We start from the raw sequence: 19748 nt of genomic DNA on the forward strand, positions 1-19748 counted from the left end.
CTCTGTAGACCAGGCTGGCCTTGAACTCAGAAATCCACCTGCCTCTGCCTCCCGAGTGCTGGGATTAAAGGTGTGCGCCACCACTGCGGGGTTTGGACAGTATTTCTTAAGAGAACTCAGTCAATTAGATCCCTCCAGAGATATACTACACTTCAGTACCCAGAACCTCAAGTCAAGGCTGGGGATTATGAATCTCTTCATGAATGTCAAACTCTTCTAACTGCTAACTGCTTACAAGCCATCAAAACTTCACGCTAGCTTTTCCCAACACAGGAGATGCAGTTGCAGAGCTAACATCGGTTTGTTTTCTTACTAAACGTGGATGGGCTGAGTGAGATGGGTTGGAACCTTTCCATGTCCCCAGGGGGATCTACTTTACTTCCTAGTTTGTTGGCGCTAAACCCGACTGTGTTAAAATAGAAATAAACCTTGAGATTTCAGTTCTTTGCATCGCTGGGACACGACGTTACTTGAGTAGTAGTCTGTGCACACTGGTAGTTATAAGATGGAATCTTCAAAACAGTTGAGGACGGTCGTGGCAAATGCAAGCTGCTCAGTCCGCGATTTCCTAACCCGGCGGATGCTCGCTCGAAACGCTTACCAAGTTGTATCACTGGATAAAAGTGTTGAGTAAATTAAAAATATATTAACGTGTTCGGTCCCGCCGCCGCAAGAATAAACGATTTATTTGGAAAATACGTCAGTGTGGCCACAACCGTCCCCCAAAGGTAACAGTCAGAAGAGGGCTCAAGGAGCATTCCGCGCATGCCAGGGCTCCCTTGCCGGGCGGCTGTGGCGAGGCCAGGCTGGAGGTTGCTTCCGCTGCTCGCTCTCACGGAAGCGACGGGCCACCGCTTTCAGCCCAGGCTGCCCACCCAGCTGTCGCCGAGGGCGCCGCTGTCCCGGAGCTTTAGTCGTTGACACAAGACGTGGTAACTACTTCACGGGCGGCCGCCCCGCGCGGTGACTGCGCTGTCGAAGGAGGCGAGCGTGCTGAGGGGGGGTGGGGTCACGCGGACTGTGGCCAAAACGAGGACCGCTAACGGCCGCGCGCCCGACCCACCCTCCGCACGTGCGCGCCCTCGCCTAGGCGCGCGCGCGCGTGCATGTCCGCCTCCGCCTCCGCCGTTCGGCCGGCGGAAGACCAGCCCCCGGGTTAGGCTCGTCGTGTGATGATGACGTTGTACGTCCGGCGCGGGCGAGTGACGCGGCGCGGCCCGTTGTCTGTGCGGGACTGAGAAGCCCTAAGGGCGGTGGGCGCTCCCGGTTGGGGGCGGCGCGGGTTTAGCAGGGCCTGGACATGGCGCTGAGAGGCCGCTCCGCGGGAAGATGAATAAGGGCTGGCTGGAGCTGGAGAGTGACCCAGGTACGGAGGGACCTCGGCGGGCCGGGGGCTGGGGAAGCCGGATGGGCCCCGGACGCACCTGCATGACAAATTCCTCTTCTTGTCGTCCCACTCAGGCCTCTTCACCCTCCTGGTGGAAGATTTCGGTAAGAACCCCGTTACCCACGACCTTCGGTCCCTAGCTGGTGTGGATGTGGGGGTTGGTCCTTGAGTTCTCGCAGCAGAGCCTGGGGCTGCCCTGCCGACCTCTCCTTTCTTGATCGTAGGTGTCAAAGGGGTGCAAGTGGAGGAAATCTATGACCTTCAGAGTAAATGCCAGGGGTGAGTGGCTGGGACGCCCCCTTACCTCCGGAGGGTTGAGAAAGGGCAGGGGAATAGTACCCCATTCAAGGGAGGCAGTATTAGAAAACCTGAGTTATATAAAATATCACATAAGAAAGTGTCACTCTTTGTGGGTGCCCTCTTGGACTTTTCTTTTCTTCTCAGTCTTTCCTCAAGTGTTTCTCCTTAGGAAGCTGTAGCCCACCTTTTAACCCTAAGCACTCGTGGAGTACAGTTGAGCTGCCTTTCTGGTTTTGCAGCCGGAACCCTCCGTTGCATAGTGTTGCACCTTTTTTGTAAGTGTATGGTCCATTAATTACATCACCATGTGTGCTGTGCCTTTAATCACCACACAACATTTGTCCTGACCAGTAGTGGCGCTCTCCTCTAGTCCCAATGCTTGGGAGGCAGAGGCAGGCAGATCTCTGAGTTTGAGACCAAACTACGCTACCTAGTGAGACCATGTGTCAACAAAACTAAGCATAGTTGTCCTGTATTGATTGGTTAGTGTGAGAAGGCCTTTTTTAGGTACCTAAACTCAGAATCTTGTTTTGGAAATCTATAGAATAGAGGCATAGAGAACCTAACTGCTTCGAAGGGAAGGAACTGGTTTGGGAGTTCATGCACTATACTCATTTTACTAGGACTGGAGGCCGAGGTCCACCAGTGAGTTGGTACTTAATTCTTCATCAACGTTTTTGTCCCTTTTATTGTGTCCCTACCTTGCTCCATCCTGGGCCAGCAGTTCCAGATTTCCTCCTTCTCTTGCCTAGACCTCATAGTGAGACCGAATGGGGTTTCAGAGCGCCAGGCTCATACTTGACTGCCTGTGACAGGCTTCTGGGGTTTGAGGTCTCAGAGCCATGTTGGATACAGTTTGGTTAAGAGTGAGGGACTCAGTGCAGGAGCATTTCAGTGCAAAGGATTAGGGAGAGAAAGAAGGGGATGCTGATTGTCATCTGCCTCTTGCTTCTCTAGGCCTGTGTATGGATTTATCTTCCTGTTCAAATGGATCGAAGAGCGCAGGTCCCGCCGCAAGGTTTCTACGTTGGTGGATGACACGTCTGTGATTGATGATGATATTGTGAATAACATGTTCTTTGCTCACCAGGTCTGCTGAGTTCTGCACTTGTTTGCGGGCCAGGATGCTTTTTTGTCTTTGTTTGTTTCTGGTATTGTGTGGAAGGTGGCAGTGGGGGAGCAGGAAGAAGCGCTAGACTGGAACCAAGAGAAACTGTTGCAGAAACCCTGTGGCAGGCAGACCTAACTCTTTTTCATTAGAGGGAATACCTCTGTAGTTGGTGGTGTTTTAGTATATTCTCCATGTCCCTAGATAGGAGGTATTTTAGTTGGTTCACGTTAAATGAATAAAGACTGGGTAAGACAAAGGAAACTAAAGGATGTTGACATCTTTCTTTTTAGTCTTCATTCTCAATAAATGTGGGCATGGGGATGCCTGGGGTCAAGAGTATATGAGGTATATGAGTGATTGTTTTTGATTTATAGCTGATTCCCAACTCTTGTGCCACTCACGCCTTGCTGAGCGTGCTTCTGAACTGCAGCAATGTGGATCTGGGGCCCACGCTGAGCCGAATGAAGGATTTCACCAAAGGCTTCAGTCCTGAGGTACGCTGCAGTACCTTAGATCATGCTTACAGATGGCTGGGCACATCTGATCCTCAGAGCTATTGGTAATGCCACTGCATGGTATCTGGTATTTTTTGGTCATTTCTTTTTCAAATGTTTACTAACATCTATTTGATTCATAAGTAATGTGGAAGGTAGTTGATTTTAGGCTTTGCTGCTAAATGAGATGATAGAAGGAAAAGACTTAAGTGATCTGGGTCAGACCTTTTCTGTTGTGACTTTTTCTATCAGGCAGTGTTGCTCCCCAGTAGTCACTGATTGCTGTGCACAGCCAATATGGCCCATCTCTGTAGGAGATCCTAAGCAAGGTCTCATTTGCCACCACCTCCCTCTCAGAACGGTCATCTGTGCTGCTTGGGATTCTTGGAATGCCTCTAAGCCTGCTTTATGGAACTCTTCCCCTTTTCAGAGGCTCAGCTGAGAATCTGTATTTATGTAGCCTTCTTTTCTTTTTAGAGCAAAGGATATGCAATTGGCAATGCCCCTGAACTGGCCAAGGCACATAATAGCCATGCCAGGTATGTGAGAGCTATGGTTGCTGATGTGGGGTCGGGGTGGTGGAGGATGTCTCTGATTTTGTCCTTTTCCAGGCCAGAACCACGTCACCTTCCTGAGAAACAGAATGGCCTCAGTGCAGTGCGGACCATGGAGGCGTTTCACTTTGTCAGCTATGTGCCTATCACAGGGAGGCTCTTTGAATTGGATGGGTTGAAAGTCTACCCAATTGATCATGGTAGGCCTTCTGAGGAAGGGGCCTGTTGGGTTTTTCATGCTTCCTTCTGATTTTCTGGATCTCAGGGACTTTAGATCCTTGAGGTGTAGTAGTGGGAGTGGGTACCAGGGACATCTAACTCTTGCCATGATTTCATCTTGTACTGTTTATGTGTCTAGCTTGTAGCTTCTCAACCACATGAATCTGTTAACCCTGGCCTACCCCATCTCAGGGTTTCCCACCTGCTGATTCCTCATCTTGGTCTTCCCTAGGTCCCTGGGGAGAGGACGAGGAGTGGACAGATAAAGCTCGAAGGGTCATCATGGAGCGAATCGGTCTTGCTACTGCAGGGTAAGAACCCTTGGTTGTGTCCTTGAGGAGCTATGTCCCCTTTGGGTGGGAGAGAGAGAAACCTAATGATCTGCAGATTGTAAGGCCCCATGGTATCTGGCAAGATCAGGCTTGGGGTTTGGGATTTAAGTTTTAGGTTGCCTGTGGCCTGCTCTGGGCTGGGCTGGAGGAAGGACAAGCCTTGTGTGTGTGTGTGTGGGGGGGGGGGACGGGGTGTTAAGAAGCACAGGTGTGCTGGCTTACTTCCTGACAAGCCTCTATCAGAGCTCATGGGAAGGTGTAGCTGGGTTTCAGATGTGTGTCTGGCTGCTGGCTGCCTATTGGAGTAGGGCCTATACTTAGAGCTACAGATGTGACTGTGAGAGGAGCTCTGGCAAGACACTTGCCTCAGTCTTAACAGCAGGTCGGTCTGGGGTGGGAACTCCTCTCATGGTTGCCACTGTGATTGCAGGGAGCCCTACCATGACATTCGATTCAACCTGATGGCAGTGGTGCCTGACCGCAGGATTAAGTATGAGACCAGGCTACATGTACTGAAGGTGAACCGACAAACAGTCCTGGAGGCCCTGCAGCAGGTAAGTTGCCTGGCTTTGCCAACCCAGTGCTCCCTGTCTCTCCTACATTTTAGTATCTGTCTCTAATTCCCAAATCAGTGTCTTGTAGATTGAGGCTTTAACTAACCATTTCTTTCCTTTGCTTCCTTTGTAAGGGTGGTAGAACTTAATTTCTAAAAAGATGTTGTGGCTTGACCTTTTTATTTTCCAATAAATAAATAAATAAATAGGCAGGGTCAAGGCCCTTAGCTATCTATGGTGGAAACCTGGTCTATCCTTCTCTTCTAAGCTTGAGTTTTGTTTTAAGCTGATTAGAGTAACCCAGCCGGAGCTGATTCAGACCCACAAATCTCAAGAGTCACAACTGCCTGAGGAGAGCAAGCCAGCCAGCAGCAAGTCCCCCCTTGGGCTGGAGGCAGGCAGAACCCCAGCGGCCTCTGAGTGCACTCAGACAGGTACTGGAGGAACTTGGGCATCAGCCGTCCTTCGTAGCTTGACATAGGAGGCACAAGCACTTCAAGAAGGTACTTGGTACAGGGGCTGTAGCAGGAGGCCTGAAATCCCAGTACCTGAAGCTTTCCCCACAAAACAGGGAGAGTAGAGTGAGCTTTTCCTAAAGGATACCTGAAAAGGACTGTCATGACCCTAGACCCACACCTCTCTGTATTGGGTGGTCCATTCCATCCCATATCTCCCACCCCTATTATTTTATCTATAGGCTGCCTTCTTGTTGTGTCTTGGGTTTTTTTTTTTTTTTTTTCCAGTCTCATTGTGTGACTTAGCGCTTACCTGCCTATCCTATTTGCTGTCTTCACTGGGGGAAACAACTGTCACAGGATTGTGGACTGTAGGCTTTTCTTAAGGACGCAGCTGAATGTCCTATTTATACTCTGCCTTGTCTCAGATGGTGCAGAGGAGGTGGCTGGTTCGTGCCCACAAACTACAACCCATAGTCCTCCCAGCAAATGTAAGCTGGTGGTGAAGCCTCCAGGGAGCAGCCTCAATGGGGCAGCCCCAAACCCTGCCCCTATTGTCCAGCGGCTGCCAGCCTTCCTAGACAATCACAATTATGCCAAATCCCCTATGCAGGTAAGATGGAAGTACCCTCAACTGAGAAGCCACAGTGTTGGTTCCCAGTGTTATTCTTTGACTCTCTGATTGGGTCTTGATGACCAGGCTCCTCTAGTACTCATAGGCCCCACCAGAGCTCAGTAGCATGGTCTTAAGGTGGCCAAGAGAGCTAGCTGCTCCTCTGACTTTTAAGACCAGTTACTTGCCACACAGTTGGGTATACTCCATGGCACATGGGAAAGTTTCTCCTGGTAACTCAAAAGTATGTGGCAAGGCATTCTGCAAGGCATTCGCACAGCCAAGAGCCTAGTTACCTTCCTCCCTAGCTGCAATACCATGCCTGGCTTGGGTGAGCTCTCTCATTACTGCTCTTGCCTGCCCCAGGAGGAGGAAGACCTGGCAGCAGGAGTGGGTCGCAGCCGTGTTCCAGTCCGAGCGCTCCAGCAGTACTCTGATGACGAGGATGACTATGAGGATGAGGACGAGGACGTGCAGAACACCAACTCTGCCATCAGGTCAGTCCTGACTCGGAGACGGTGTCAAACTTTGGGTACCTCAGATCCTGTTCTGAATATTCCACCCTGCATCTGAGAAGGCTTTTCTCAGAGAACAGTAGAGTGTGGGCCCTGGAGGAGGCTGACTTGAGGGGCTAACCCATAAGTTTAGGGGGAGGTAAACATCTTACCATGTATGTGTCAGTACATTTTGTTGAGGTGATCTTTCAGCCCGACCTTAAAGAATTGGGGTAGGAGAAGAGGTTGGAGAGATGATTTGCTGAGTAGGATGGCAGTTTTGTTGGAGGATAGAGCACTGGAAGGTTAGAAGTGAGATAGCTAGAGTAGAGGAGGCCACCTGCCTATACTCTGGCACTTAGGGAGCTCTTGTGGTGAGATTGTTTAGACCAAGTGTAAGAGCTTCCATTTGGGCTTGGGAAGAAGATACTATATTTGAGCCGTTCTGGACACTGCTGGGTGTGGTCACCTGGCCCATTCCCTGTTTTTACCTCTTATTGGACCCCACAGATACAAGCGGAAGGGGACAGGGAAGCCAGGATCGTTGAGCAATTCTTCAGATGGGCAGCTGTCAGTGCTGCAGCCCAACACCATCAATGTCTTAACTGAGAAGCTTCAAGAGTCTCAGAAAGACCTTTCAGTTCCTCTGTCCATCAAGACTAGCAGTGGGGCTGGGAGTCCAGCTGTGGCTGCGGCCACACACTCGCAACCTTCACCCACCCCTAGCAATGAGAGCACGGACACAGCCTCTGAGATTGGCAGTGCTTTCAACTCACCCTTGCGCTCGCCCATCCGCTCGGCCAACCCAACACGGCCCTCTAGCCCTGTCACCTCTCACATCTCCAAGGTGCTTTTTGGAGAAGATGACAGCCTACTTCGTGTTGACTGCATACGCTACAACCGTGCTGTCCGTGACCTGGGTCCTGTCATAAGCACAGGCCTGCTGCACCTTGCTGAAGATGGTGTACTGAGTCCCCTGGCACTCACAGGTGGGCCTTGGACTCCCTCACTGGTCACTTGGTGTACCCAAGGAGGAGGAGGGAGGTGGCCCGGTGACTAGAGTATCATGTACTCTGATGCACCCTTTTATTCCTCTCCTAGAGGGTGGGAAGGGTTCCTCACCTTCTACCAGATCAAGCCAAGGCAGCCAGGGGTCCAGTGGCCTAGAGGAGAAGGAGGTGGTGGAAGTCACAGAGAGCAGAGACAAGCCTGGGCTGAACAGGTCCAGCGAGCCCTTGAGTGGAGAGAAGTACTCACCCAAGGTGAGTCTCTTTCAACCTTCTTCTCCTAGCAGGGGAAGGACCCGGGCCCCTACTCCCAGGTTTTGGGTACTTGATTGGAATTTTGGTGTGAAAGTTGGTGGCTAAAGCCAGGAAGCTCTTTGGGATCGGAGGACATTGGTAGCCCCCTGGACTGTGGCTGTTCACCCTTGTTTCTAGTTGCTTCTTAGTAATGGAGCTTTGGTGCCACTCAGGCCCCTAAGGTACAATGTTGGGTTGTGGCAGGAGCTGCTAGCACTGCTAAAGTGTGTAGAAGCCGAGATTGCAAACTATGAGGCCTGTCTCAAGGAGGAGGTGGAGAAAAGGAAGAAGTTCAAGGTGGGTGACCCCTCTACTGCCCAAGGACAGCTGCTCTGAGAATATGGGCTGGGATGCCCTCATGTGCCTTCTTTTCCACAGATTGATGACCAGCGAAGGACCCACAACTATGACGAGTTTATCTGTACCTTCATATCCATGCTGGCTCAGGAAGGTGAGGAGGTGCCTACTATGTCTTAAGTGTCCTACCCTCTTGAGGGTCATGTACTTCAAACTCCTCCCCCTCCCTCCCCCAAGACTTCACCTTTGGCCGATGAGACTCAAGCTCAGGGAGGGCTGTGAGAGCCTGGGAGACAGCCACCTACTAAGGAGTTTCCTGCTTTACACAGGAATGCTGGCCAACCTAGTGGAACAGAACATCTCAGTGCGCCGGCGCCAAGGGGTCAGCATTGGGCGGCTTCACAAGCAGCGGAAGCCTGACCGGCGGAAACGCTCTCGCCCCTACAAGGCCAAACGCCAGTGAGAACCTCTGGCCCTGACTCTGCAGCCTCTCTTGCCACAAGGCCCTCATCGGGGCCCTTCACTGTCCCTCTTTTCCAAGTATTACTGAGTAGTTCAACGAGAGCCCAGGCCCTGGGAGTGGGAGCGACATGTATTCTGCACTGTGCTCTGGGGTCTGGCAGGGACAAGGCAGCTCCCGAATGCTCAGGAAGCAGCAGCTGGAACTGGAGGGTGCCGTGGCCTCCACAGCCATCTGAGGAGCAGCAGGATATACATTCTACCTATTGGAGATGTCTAGTTTTTGGGCTTTTGGCCATCTTGCCACTGTATTAACATGGCAGCTTCCTGACTCTGCTGTCTCTCCCAGCAGCTGTCATTCTGCTGGGGCCAGGTCTCTTAGAATACATCACAGTCCCAGCTGAGAAACGCACCAGCCACTAGCCTGTCCTCGTTGGGAAGAAGCTTGGCCTACACTTCATTCCTCTGGGAGAGCACCAAACTCAGGGACCTGGCTGCTGAGCTGGAATGGGCATGGGGTATCCTAATAGGATGTACAGCCTATCAGGGTCCCACGGCTATAGTGGAGACAAGTGTTTGAACTGTCCCAGTGGCATGCAGACTGTCCTGCTAGTGAGTCAGAGCAAGGCTCTGGGGCTCTTTGCCTTCAGTGTTGTGGCCCTGGCCATGGGCCTGCCTTAGGCTCCTAATCTTTGTCTCTGGGGCCCAGGGGAGCCTCGACCTAGCCCCTCAGTATTACCATGTCTTCTCTTAGGAATATCAGAGGCAGGGCTGCTTGAATGAAGCTGGTACTATTCAATTCTCCCGACTGTGCCAGCTTCCTTGTTCTCTTGCAAGGCACTCAGGGTAGGGACAGGGTTGAGAGGAGTTAGAACTTCGGTATCCCCATAGGGCTTGGTAGTAAGTACAGCACTGCTTCAAACTCCAGCCCCCAAAAGCCCTGTACCCTCTGCTAGATACAGGTGATCCAAGCAGGCCCCTTATCTGTACATAGTGACTGTAGGGGACCCCTCTAGTTTCTGTAAATATTGAATCAGTGAGTGAATAAAAATGTGCTAATAAATGATCTTCTGGTTGCTATCTCGAGGTCAGTAGGCTGGGCTGTGGTGGAATGAGAGACTGACTAGATTCTGGCTTTGTTGATAGTAAGGTAGTATGTATTCCTGAAGTAGAAATAACTGGTTGCTATGGTAGGCCTGGGATGGGATTTGGGACCTAAAATGAGGGGAAGATTTCAGATGGGCTGTGGTCAAGGTATATTGAGTTGAGGTATGGGGCTCTGGCTCAAAGCTAGGCTGCCCATATATCTACCTGGCACCTTTTTAGAGAGTTACTAGGATCTGAGAGGGTGTATGTCTCATCCCTTATGGCATTTGGGCAGGTACTGCAGGCCAGAGCTGTCTCCGCTTCTCTCTACCTTCCTATTCTCTGCTGAGAATGCTCGAGCCCCTTTCCTCTGCAGTGGCCCTATAGGTGAGGAGGCCTCAAGTACTTAGCCACGGCACAACAGGACTTACTGCAGAACTTTTAATGGCCCTTGTCTTTCTATCTGGGTCTAGTAATCCAGGGCACAGATGAGAGCTACACCACGTTTTATCCAGTGTCGCTGAGGCTGGTTGCTGGGGATCTCCACAGCAATGACGTAGTTGGTTGAGTGGCCTGTAGTTGATAATGTTCCTGAAACAGACAAGAAAGGGGGAAGTTTAGGTTATACCCTATCACAGAGAAGGGGCTGGGTTAGTTAGGGACAGGAACATGTACAGTGAGTTTGATAGACCTGGGTTGGGGCTAGGGAGGGACCCTGGCCCCCCAGTCGGGCCCCATTGTGGCTGGAACTGATGAAAGCTCAGGCCTGCCTAGTTATGATGCTGTGACTGAAGGGGAGGTGCTAGCACCCATCTCATTCCTTGTTGAGCCCAGCATCGCCTCCTCCCTGCTTTTGGCCTCCGTTCTGAGCCCCTGGTGAAAGATGGGGCCTATAGGCTTGTAGGATGTACAGTAGATGACTAAGGAGGGCAAGCAGGCTGGGAACCGAACCTCCAAATACTACCTTGCTGCATTGGGCTTTGGACTGGCTCAAACCTCTACCAGCCTTCCTGGACAGCTAACCTGGGTTCGTATAAACTTACTAGACATCCACCTGTAATGAAGATTCTCCGCCTTGGTAAGCCTTACCAGCACGGGTCAGAGTCTTGTAGATGGGGCACAGGTAGAAGTCCTGGTTCTGGATCTTTCGGTTAGCTACTGGCAAGAGCCAGATAACAGCCATCTCTGTATACAGCTCTTTGGGCCGTGACTCAGCCAGCTGGAAATTCGTGGAGTCCCAGCGAGCACCTTCCAGGAACAGTCCATGGATGTAGCACCCTGTCTCGGGCTTTTCCTTAATTTCTGATGACGCCTCGGGCAACACCTGTGGTGGGCACACAGACACCCACATTGGAAACAAGATTGGGATTTGTATCAGGAGGCAGATCTCTCTCCCGAAAGCTGTCGCCTGCCCATCACCTATCTGCCATAGTCTGTGACCTATATATAGTCTGCCCTGTCCCTCTGACTATTGGCCTGGATCTTTTCACCTCCTACTCAGGATGACTCCAACCTTAAAGCCCCTCCCCACTTCAGACCTTGAAATCAAAGGTGATGGTGTCGATAGAGATGACGAACTTTCGGGCAAAGTTCTGTAGAGTGCCTGTCAGGAAAGCCTGAGGGAAGAAGAAGCCACTGATCCAGAAGACAGGTGGGATGCCATCTTTGATCCAGGAATGCATGAAGTCCAGGCGCAGCAGCAGGTCCATGATCCATGAAGCCAGTGGCTTGAGGGATGGGTAGGCCTTGCTTTTCCAGAGCTCAGGCACAGTGTTGTTGTACAGGCTGGTGGACATCAGCTCGAGCTCCAAGGACATTACCACTAGCCCCTTGATTGCCTTGAGCATGTCACTAAGTGTCTGTGTGATCACCTCTAGGAGCTTGTTGTACCTGTGGGGTCAGTGGCAGGGTGTTAGTGGGCTGGGGTTCTATGGTGGTATTGATGGCTCTCCATCTGGGACCACAGACAGTGATAGAACGCAGAATCTTAAGTGCAGAACTGGGTACAGTACCAGCCCTGGCCCTTAACAAATATGTGACTTAAGACAGCCAATGTTCTTGGGGGCCTCAGTTTATTCATCTATAAAATGATAATAAACAGCTGCATTAGAGGACAGGTGTTTAGCACTTAGCATAACAGCTGGCTAATAGTAACACCCGCTGTTTCTCTATAGCAGTGGCCCCTGACTCAGTTTGCCTAGGCGTGGCAAGAAATTACCTAATGACCTCTTGTACCAGCACTGTGTTCATTGACTCCTCGTACAGCACAGGGAACTTTTTTATCACCTCTTGCAATTCAATAGGCCCGGGCACCTGGAGCAGAATATTCTCAGCCACATCTTCTACCAACTGCAGGGGCAAAGGGACATGAGGGGACAAGGCTGGCTACTCTTAGCAATGGCAAGATTCTAGTCCCAGGTGCAGGCAGGACAGGGCAGCCTGGCTTTGCGCAGACCTTGGCCCTTTACCACTACCCACCTCCTCCCGGCTCTGGCCGCCCATGGAAGAGGATTTGGGCTGCAGCTGGAGAATGGCACTAAATAAGGCAAACGTCTCATTCTGGGCAAAGGTGATGTTGGCGTTGTCATGCAGACCGAAAATCTCAGGCATGTCATTGAGAGGAAGGCTCTTGATGTAGGAGAGGTATCCCTAGGAAGCAAGAAGGCTGGAATGGAAGGCCTCGGCCTGCTCTGCCCCAGCCTGCAGACTCACCATTACCCTTCCTAGTTCATTTTACGGTTGCTTTGGGAACTGAAATGGTCTCTGTGATGCTGTAAATCATAGCTCTTGCCTTCTCTCAGCCCTTTCCTGCCATCCCACCCTGTAGCTGCTCAAACCTAACATGCTCCCTCTTGTCGAAGTCCCCAATGTGGTACTCAGCCAACCTAGCCACAGCTGAGGATGCTTCCCCTAACACCCTACAAGTATGTCCTTCGGGAGTGCTGCCCCCATATTCTGCATTCCCACCACACTGTGTGATACTTGGAATTGGTGAGGCGGGGTTCATTCATCTCTCCCCACAGAACCCGCTCCCCTCTGATTGACTGACTGACTGACTGACTGTGTTCCTTAATGTGGGATGGGTTTTTCATTTGGTGCCCTGGAAGACAGAGCTGTACCTCTTTCTACTGCTTCCTCCTGTATTAAGGTTCCATGGGACCCCAGGAACTCCTCTGGCAGGCCCCTTCCTGCAGACTCACATTGAGGTCATAGGTGGGTGGGATCTGGTGGTAGATGCCAGAGTCACTGTAGCTGTGCTCAGAAGAGAGCACAGCAGGGTTGTAGAAATCTTCTAGTATGTTCATGACACAACGGCGGTCCCAGTCATCGGTGACACGGCCACCATAGTTGATCTCTCCAGCTGTATACTTGAGAACCTATGGGTGAGTGGACAATGGTCCCTATTATAGGTGCCCAAGTCCGTGGCACTGAGCCTGCCCCTTGCCTACCTTATAGGGAATTTCCTCATATTCATCCAGGAACATCTTGAGCTGGCTAATGCAGATGCGCAGGTCTCCATCTGTGAACTCATAGGGGATGTTGAAACCCAGGGGCCCAAATTTACGGCGTTCAAGTGCATTTCCATGAAACAAACACAGAGATAGCAGCAGGGACTTGAACTCCACTACCTGCAGGACAGAAAGGGACAGAGTCATAAGAGAAAGGGTAGAGACAAGGTCATAAGAAGAAGTGCTGGGACATGGAGGTAAGTGCTTAGAATTGTGTCTCACCTTTAAAAACGACTTTTAATTATATGTGCACGTGGGTGCTGTTGCTCACAGAGGCCAGAGGGATCAGATCCCTGTGGAGATGGGATTTCAGGCCATTGTGAGCTGCTGGATGTGGATGTAGGAATTGAACTTGGGTCCATCTGGAAGAACCACCAGTGCTCTCAGCCACTGAACCATCATCTCTCTAGCTGATGCCTTACCTTTTGACAGGAGTGGAGGAAGTCATCACTGAGGCTGTTGTAGGACTTCAACAGATTGGCTTTGACGCCACGTGGTGGCTCGATAGTCATTTTGGAGCCATTCTGTAGGATGGACACTGGGAACTTGTTGCTGGGCAGGCTGGTGAGCCACAAGCGGAAGTCCCGATGAACCTGGTGACCACAGCACCCCATGAGCACAAAGATCTAGGACTCAAACTCATGCTCTGACTTACTCCTTCCTTGAGTTGGTTAGGATATAAGGCTATTCAGACTACTGGCTAAGGACAGGCCTTATCAAGTCCTAGGGCCACCAGTCCTAGGGCCCCTCTGACACTGCTGGGTAGCCCTGGGAAGTCACCATCCCCCTGAGACTCAGCAATGCAGAGGAGCAAAACTAATCTAGTTAATTATCCAGAACAATCTAGTTGCATCACGGTGTACATGCTTGGCGTCTGAGTCTGGGCTGTGTGCTTGGTGGACAGGCATCATGGCACACCTTGTCAGGATTGATATGCTCGATGAGACGCTCCAGGGCTGGCATCCAGCTTGGTGCCAAGTGGCAGTTCTGAAAGAAGACCCACTTGCCCCTCTCTATGGAGTTGCGCATCATGGCTTCTGCCCGAGGGCCCTGTGGGGACAAGGACATTGAGTAGGAGACTGCCGCTCATCTTCCCTAGCCTAGTCCTTCTTGCCTTATCCTTACCTGACCCTGTCCCAAGGAGATGGCAGAGAACTTCTTAGAAAACTTCATTTCTTCTGCAAATTTATAGAGGTCAGCAGCAGGGTCAGTACCAGGTGACAGCACGAAGATGAGGGGCGTTGTGGAGTTGGACTCTTTGAACACTGCAGACAGATTGGCTGTCTGGAAGGATAGGGAGAGATGCTGAGACCACACGAGGCTGGTGAGAGGCAGGGCTTAGGGCAAGGGAAGGGATTCCTGAGGTTTTTGGAGCAGTTCCAGAAGGCTCTTCAAGGTCCTAGGTCATCTGTGTTCCAAGAGTTCCAGCCTGGACAGGGCTGGAAGGTAGTTCCCAAAGCAGCCATATTCCTAAGACCTAGGGACCAGCACTTGCCTGGGGCTCAATGAAGCGGGGTTCCAGGTGGTTGGCCACAAAGTCCTGCATGGCATTAGTGACTTTATCCCCACGCAGGCAACGGAGAATAAGCAGTTTCTGGAACTCGTCCAGGTATGCGTTCCAGATGCCAGGCAAGAGCTCCCTGCAATAAAGCCCACCTATCCCTCAGAGCCTGCCTACAGGAAACCACTGGCCCATGGACTTTGCCAGATGTATGGGGGTTCCCAAGAGAATAGGGTAGAAGCACAGGGAGATGTGGTCATAGATGCAGGGCAACCCTAGGCAATCTTTCCAAGGAGGTCTCTGGGTGGGCCCATTTCTGAGGTCTTCTCCTATGTGCCTGGTATCGTACTATGGGATCCAGCCCACCTGTGAGGCTCAGCACTGTCAAAGATGGCCTGGAATTCTGAGAGGTACACCACGAAGTCATTAGAGAAGGTGGCAAAAGTTGGCAGGTTTGAAAGTGCCAAGATGTCTCGCCAGGCCCGGTCTGATAGCCACTGTGGTGCAGGGTTCTCAAACATGGTCTGGATGGAGCCTCCAGACAAGAGATAGCGCCACTCAGCCTAGTAGAGTACAGACTGAGTTGGCGCCCACTCCTTGTAGCCAGCACCTTACCCAGAGAAACTGAATTACTCTAAGTGTCCACTACTCTGCCCTTTCTTGGATATGAGGTTCACAGATGCTCCCGACTAGACAAGTATGGGAGGCTCAGGACAGTTTGTCCCTGGGGACAATCTCTCTGCTCAGTAGCACCTTTAAGGCTCTGAGAAGACTTACGTTCATAGCATCAGTTGGCCCATATTAATCTAGAGTCCCCTGTTGTGTTTAAGCAAGAATTATGTTTCCAAAGACCTCTGTTCCCTTTAACGGGGTTATGCTCTTTTGCTTGGCTTTCCCTTTGTACCTATCCTTTGCCCTCAGGCCCACAACAGGATGAGCCCTCAGACAAACAGTCCCCGAGCCATCTGCCTGTTCCTGCACCTGGTTGATCTTGCCCTCATTCATCATAATACGGACACACAGCAGGAAGGCGAACATCAGCTTGTGCTTCTCAAAGAGGCTGCGGCAGACGTTGCTATAGAGGCTGAAGGTCAGGTAGCGGTTGATGTTGACGATGCGCTTCTTCAGGTTGTCTACAGGGTGGAAGAAGTGGTGGCAGAGAATGGGGAAATGGGAGAAGGGAGAGAGTCTCAGGGCCTAGCCCAGGTTCCAAAGTCTTCCTAGTAGCTATCAGGGTAGTCTGTGCATCTCCTTGGACAGCTAGTGTTTCCAATAAGCAGCTCTAAGTAGGGTAGGGATGCGAGGTGGTATGTTCTGAGGTATTATGCATGAGTATATGATGTAAAGGTGAAGGGAGATGAGGACTCATAGAAATGTGCCCGTACACATTCCATCCACCTCAGTGTGCTAGAGCTACCTGCCCTCTCTGAGTTGGCGATGCCCGAGAGGAAGATGTTGAGGAACCACTCGAGAGAGTACTGGTACATGGGGTCCACGTTGGCCAGGTCCGACACACAGAAGAAGAGGATCTGGGTGCGGACAGCCACGGGTATGTACTCCATGCGTGTGAGGTCAATGTCCTTTTCTGTCTGCTCTGCAATCCTGACCTTAGCCTGGGGAGAGGGGCGATAGGAAAGGTGTTAGGGCCAGGGAGGCTGCAAAGAGCAGAAGGTAAAGGTACACTGGGGCAGGACTGGGGCAGATGGGAGGGAGGGTAGGCTGATAGGAAGGCACTTCCCAACCTGGATCTCAGCAGCCTTCATCTTGGAAGCCTCGAGCACCTTGATGAGCTCCATGTCATCTACAGGGTTGCCCTCGGAGGAACTGAGGCGGTACAGTATCTGGTCCTCAATGTCCTTCAGCTCCTGGCGCATCTTGGCATTACTGACAATCAGCTGGTTCTTGGCCTCTTCCAGATCAGGTCGTTCCTCAGCCACGACCTGGCCTAGTAGCTGGTCCTCCAGGCCACTACCAGGGGTAGAGGACATCATGTTTATAACACCGGGGGAACTCCAGGGATCGATGTTAAGCCCACACTTACCTATCAAGAGCCCAGCACCATTGCCAATGTCAGCCCCGGAGGCTGAGCCTCAATCTGTGGGACTGATGCAGGGTTGCTTTCAAACCAGTGGTTCTCAGTGAGACCTTGGGTAGCAGGGGCTGGCCAGTTAGAGTCTTCACTAGAAAAGGGGACTGAGTATGATCAAGTAAAATAAGGCTTAAGAGTGTCTGTTTTTCCTCCCACTGGTTGTAGCTACTCCAATGAAGAGTTTAGTATATAGCAGGCGGTGTGTGTGTGTGTGTGTGTGTGTGTGTGTGTGTGTGTAGAGGGATACTTTTAGGTGGAAATGAAGCTAATAAGTAAGAGGAGCCAGTGGAGGGTCTGGAAAGTCCTGAGATGCCAGAGTACCCGGGAGGAAGTTAAGGGGGTCACTCAACAGGAAAGACAGACTTCTCGATTTTGGTAGCTTAGGGGATGGCCAGGGGACAGCTGTCAGGAAGGGAAAGCTGATGCTTGTGTTCTCTCGGGTGGAGGCTCTTACCTGGGTGACAGTGTGAAGTTGATGAGGGTGAGTTTGGTGGAGATCTCTGGTGAGTAGTGAGGATTGGGCAGCTTGGTGGTAATGTACATCCTGAAGTCCTCATGGTAAGGGATCACGGTGTCTCCCAACTTCAGGACTATGTTCCCTTGCTGCTTGTAAGTCTGTAGTAGGCAGGATGGGCCAGCACTGCGGTTGGAGTGTGGACAGCTCTTTGTCCAGGCCTGCAGTCTATTGCTTCCCTTTCCTTGCCAGGCCTACCTGCTTAAGCAGCACAGGCTCCAGTGCCGGATCCAGCTCCTCACCCACATTTTCTAGAAGGCATGGCTTGCCAAAGCGGATAGCATTTTCCATGCTGCGCAGGAAGTCACGGTCACTCAACTTGAATACATCCAGCCCACTTTCCCTCTCCTGCAGGGGAAGGTGGGGTGACAGGAGCTGAGAGTAGGCCCAAGGCTCAGTTGCTTCCCCAAGCACTGGGAAAGACATCCGAGCCTGTCTGAGGAGGCAGAGCTGGTAGGTAGGTCTGCTTACCATGTTCTTGATCCATTTGTTAGCCTGACCCTGGGGATCAATGAAGTGGGTCCAGCGCTGCGAGAACTGGTTGATGACCCCGTTCTCCACTGACAGAGTGTCATTGGGGAGGCCAGCAATCTGTGGGAAGCCATGCTCACTCAGGGCTCTTGTATGAGCATAGCTGGCTGGACATTAGCTACTCCTAACTCTGTGTGGCTGTAGATTTCTCCTTGTTGTATGGTTTCCATGGGGGAGCATGAGGGATAGAGATGGCAGTGTGGACAAGGATGTGTCTTCAGAATTCTCTTCTGCTGCTGGACGGTCTCCTAATGCTCTCCTTTGCTGGGCCTTTTTGTCCACGTGGCTTCTGTATCCTTGCTTAGTGATATCACCTTCAGGGTGCCCAAATCCCATTGGCCCTTTATATTTGCCCACTTGTGGCCTCTCTCTTTGCCTTTGGGGCCTTGCTTAGACCTGACTTGAAACCTCTCCCTACAGCTACATCTATGCCATACCTGGCCTGGTTCTTGCTTCTTTATCTACTCACTACGCTCTTGCTATACCCAGGGGAATCCAAAGGAGGTATTCATGGAAAGGAGGGTAGAAAGGAGGCAGGAGGAGGAGCCAGAGGAGGTATCCATGGAAAGGAGGGTAGAAAGGAGGCAGAAGGAGGAGCCAGAGGAGGTATCCATGGAAAGGAGGGTAGAAAGGAGGCAGGAGGATGATCCAGAGGAGGTATCCATGGAAACAAGGGTAGAAAGGAGGCAGGAGGAGGATCCAGAGGAGGTATCCATGGAAACGAGTGTAGAAAGCAGGCAGGAGGCCCTAGGCCCAGTCTGAAGCACATTCTGACATCTTCCGACAGTTACCTGCCAAGAGCGGATCTTCACGGGGTTTCCCAGTGTTGTAATCAGTGTGGGCTTGGAGGTATGCGGGACATAGTGAATTGTGAGCTGGTTGACCCAGTACTCATAGAGTGTTGCACGGTACTGGCCCTGGAGAGATGTAAAACGTAAGGCCACCACACTGGGCACACAGCATTCTCCTCCCCTCTTGCTACAACCCTGCATGCAGAAGTCAGACCTCAGATGAGGAGCCAGGCATTATGGACACCTCTGACCTGCTTGGATCCTACAAACCTCAGACCCTTGACTATGAAATGAGTCATGCCTGCAATGTCTTCCCAAAGGATGGCTCTGAGGATGAAATGGGGGCACACGATGAAGCATTTTAGAGCATTGTCTAGCCTGGGTGCACATGTGTGAGCCTTTGTCTACTTCCAATTGGGGCTCTGCTGACTCGAGTGCACAGCTGTGTGCCTGCTGAGGACCTGTATGCTACAGTGAGGGAAGGAAGGAGAGCCTTTCCACAGTTGCCCTTGCAGAGGTAAGGCCTCAAGGAGGGTCTCTTTGTGGGATAAAGCTGGTCAGGGGTACAGCGGGGGATTCTTTACCGTGAAGGGGCCCAGGTAGGCCACAAAGCCGGCAGCCACCAGCACATCGCCAAAAATGTTGTCAAGCATGTTCTCCAGATTCTCCACGGTCTCCTGCCAGCGAACCTTTTCGTCGGCTAGCCCGTTGATGAGCTGTAGAAGCAGTCTTTGGGAGTGGGCTCTGGGAGGCTGGGCTGGGGCCTGGGACTATCTCTGCCCACTGTGACCCCACCCATAGGTTGCTAGAAAGGGGGCGGGGAGAGCCAACCCATACAGAGTCCTCCTCTCCCCAGTGGGCCTGCCTCTCTTCCAGGTGGTCCCGCCCACCCGCCCGCCTGCCCGCCCGCAGGCTGTGGAGGAGGGGCGCGCACCTTGTCAGCTCTGCCCAGGCGCTGTTCACACTGCTCACACTTCATCTCCAACTCCTCCTTCTTGGCCACACACTCTCGATACTTGGCCTGCATTGTGGCGATGCCATCTTCCACTTCGTGCAGGTGGTGCTTCGCCTCTTCTAGTATCCGCTGGGTCACTTCCAGGTCATCCTGGGCTTCTCGCAAGGCTTGCTGCAGACAGAAAGAGAGCCAGCTCATAGCC

The 19748-nt window shown here is 51.9% G+C and overlaps 3 protein-coding genes across 4 annotated transcripts in view; 1 reads left to right on the plus strand and 2 right to left on the minus strand.

Annotated features, from left to right (window-relative positions):
- Phf7 (PHD finger protein 7) overlaps positions 1 to 1054 on the minus strand; it is a 14020-nt gene extending 12966 nt beyond the window's left edge. Inside the window, 1 exon segment of the mRNA XM_029469182.1 lies at positions 429 to 1054. The gene's annotated coding sequence lies outside the window, so the exon portion shown is untranslated.
- A 124-nt stretch (positions 1055 to 1178) lies between these two features.
- On the plus strand, positions 1179 to 9650 carry Bap1 (BRCA1 associated protein 1). Its single transcript, XM_021182148.2, has 17 exons — positions 1179 to 1366; positions 1462 to 1491; positions 1612 to 1666; positions 2645 to 2777; positions 3173 to 3292; positions 3770 to 3831; positions 3904 to 4046; positions 4298 to 4376; positions 4828 to 4951; positions 5238 to 5385; positions 5835 to 6019; positions 6386 to 6516; positions 7024 to 7502; positions 7615 to 7775; positions 8019 to 8111; positions 8193 to 8265; positions 8441 to 9650. Exons 1-17 carry the CDS (start codon positions 1330 to 1332, stop codon positions 8572 to 8574), a joined length of 2187 nt encoding a protein of 728 aa, XP_021037807.1. The 5' UTR covers positions 1179 to 1329; the 3' UTR covers positions 8575 to 9650.
- A 127-nt stretch (positions 9651 to 9777) lies between these two features.
- Dnah1 (dynein axonemal heavy chain 1) overlaps positions 9778 to 19748 on the minus strand; it is a 70574-nt gene continuing 60603 nt past the window's right edge. For both annotated transcript variants that reach the window (XM_021181308.2, XM_021181307.2), the window contains exons 58-78: positions 19526 to 19717; positions 19176 to 19307; positions 18592 to 18717; positions 17741 to 17860; positions 17468 to 17617; positions 17210 to 17370; positions 16409 to 16634; positions 16084 to 16279; positions 15648 to 15799; positions 15033 to 15229; positions 14661 to 14805; positions 14291 to 14449; positions 14084 to 14215; positions 13588 to 13758; positions 13106 to 13285; positions 12857 to 13033; positions 12135 to 12305; positions 11875 to 12005; positions 11195 to 11546; positions 10746 to 10980; positions 9778 to 10247 (exon numbers count right to left, since the gene is read on the minus strand). In XM_021181308.2, the coding sequence (XP_021036967.1) occupies positions 10126 to 10247; positions 10746 to 10980; positions 11195 to 11546; positions 11875 to 12005; positions 12135 to 12305; positions 12857 to 13033; positions 13106 to 13285; positions 13588 to 13758; positions 14084 to 14215; positions 14291 to 14449; positions 14661 to 14805; positions 15033 to 15229; positions 15648 to 15799; positions 16084 to 16279; positions 16409 to 16634; positions 17210 to 17370; positions 17468 to 17617; positions 17741 to 17860; positions 18592 to 18717; positions 19176 to 19307; positions 19526 to 19717 (3627 nt within the window). In that variant the 3' untranslated portion in view covers positions 9778 to 10125. The remainder of the gene's footprint in view (positions 10248 to 10745; positions 10981 to 11194; positions 11547 to 11874; positions 12006 to 12134; positions 12306 to 12856; positions 13034 to 13105; positions 13286 to 13587; positions 13759 to 14083; positions 14216 to 14290; positions 14450 to 14660; positions 14806 to 15032; positions 15230 to 15647; positions 15800 to 16083; positions 16280 to 16408; positions 16635 to 17209; positions 17371 to 17467; positions 17618 to 17740; positions 17861 to 18591; positions 18718 to 19175; positions 19308 to 19525; positions 19718 to 19748) is intronic.

Source organism: Mus caroli, chromosome 14 (genome assembly GCF_900094665.2).
Source record: "Mus caroli chromosome 14, CAROLI_EIJ_v1.1, whole genome shotgun sequence".
Taxonomy (NCBI): Eukaryota; Metazoa; Chordata; class Mammalia; order Rodentia; family Muridae; genus Mus; species Mus caroli.

Excerpts from the sequence above, each read along its gene's own strand:
- Bap1 (XM_021182148.2), top strand. The coding sequence starts at position 1,330 with ATGAATAAGGGCTGGCTGGAGCTGGAGAGTGACCCAG. Across the intron at positions 1,492-1,611 it reads CCTCCTGGTGGAAGATTTCG|GTGTCAAAGGGGTGCAAGTG; the intron begins GTAAGAACCCCG and ends TCTTGATCGTAG. Across the intron at positions 5,386-5,834 it reads CTCTGAGTGCACTCAGACAG|ATGGTGCAGAGGAGGTGGCT; the intron begins GTACTGGAGGAA and ends GCCTTGTCTCAG.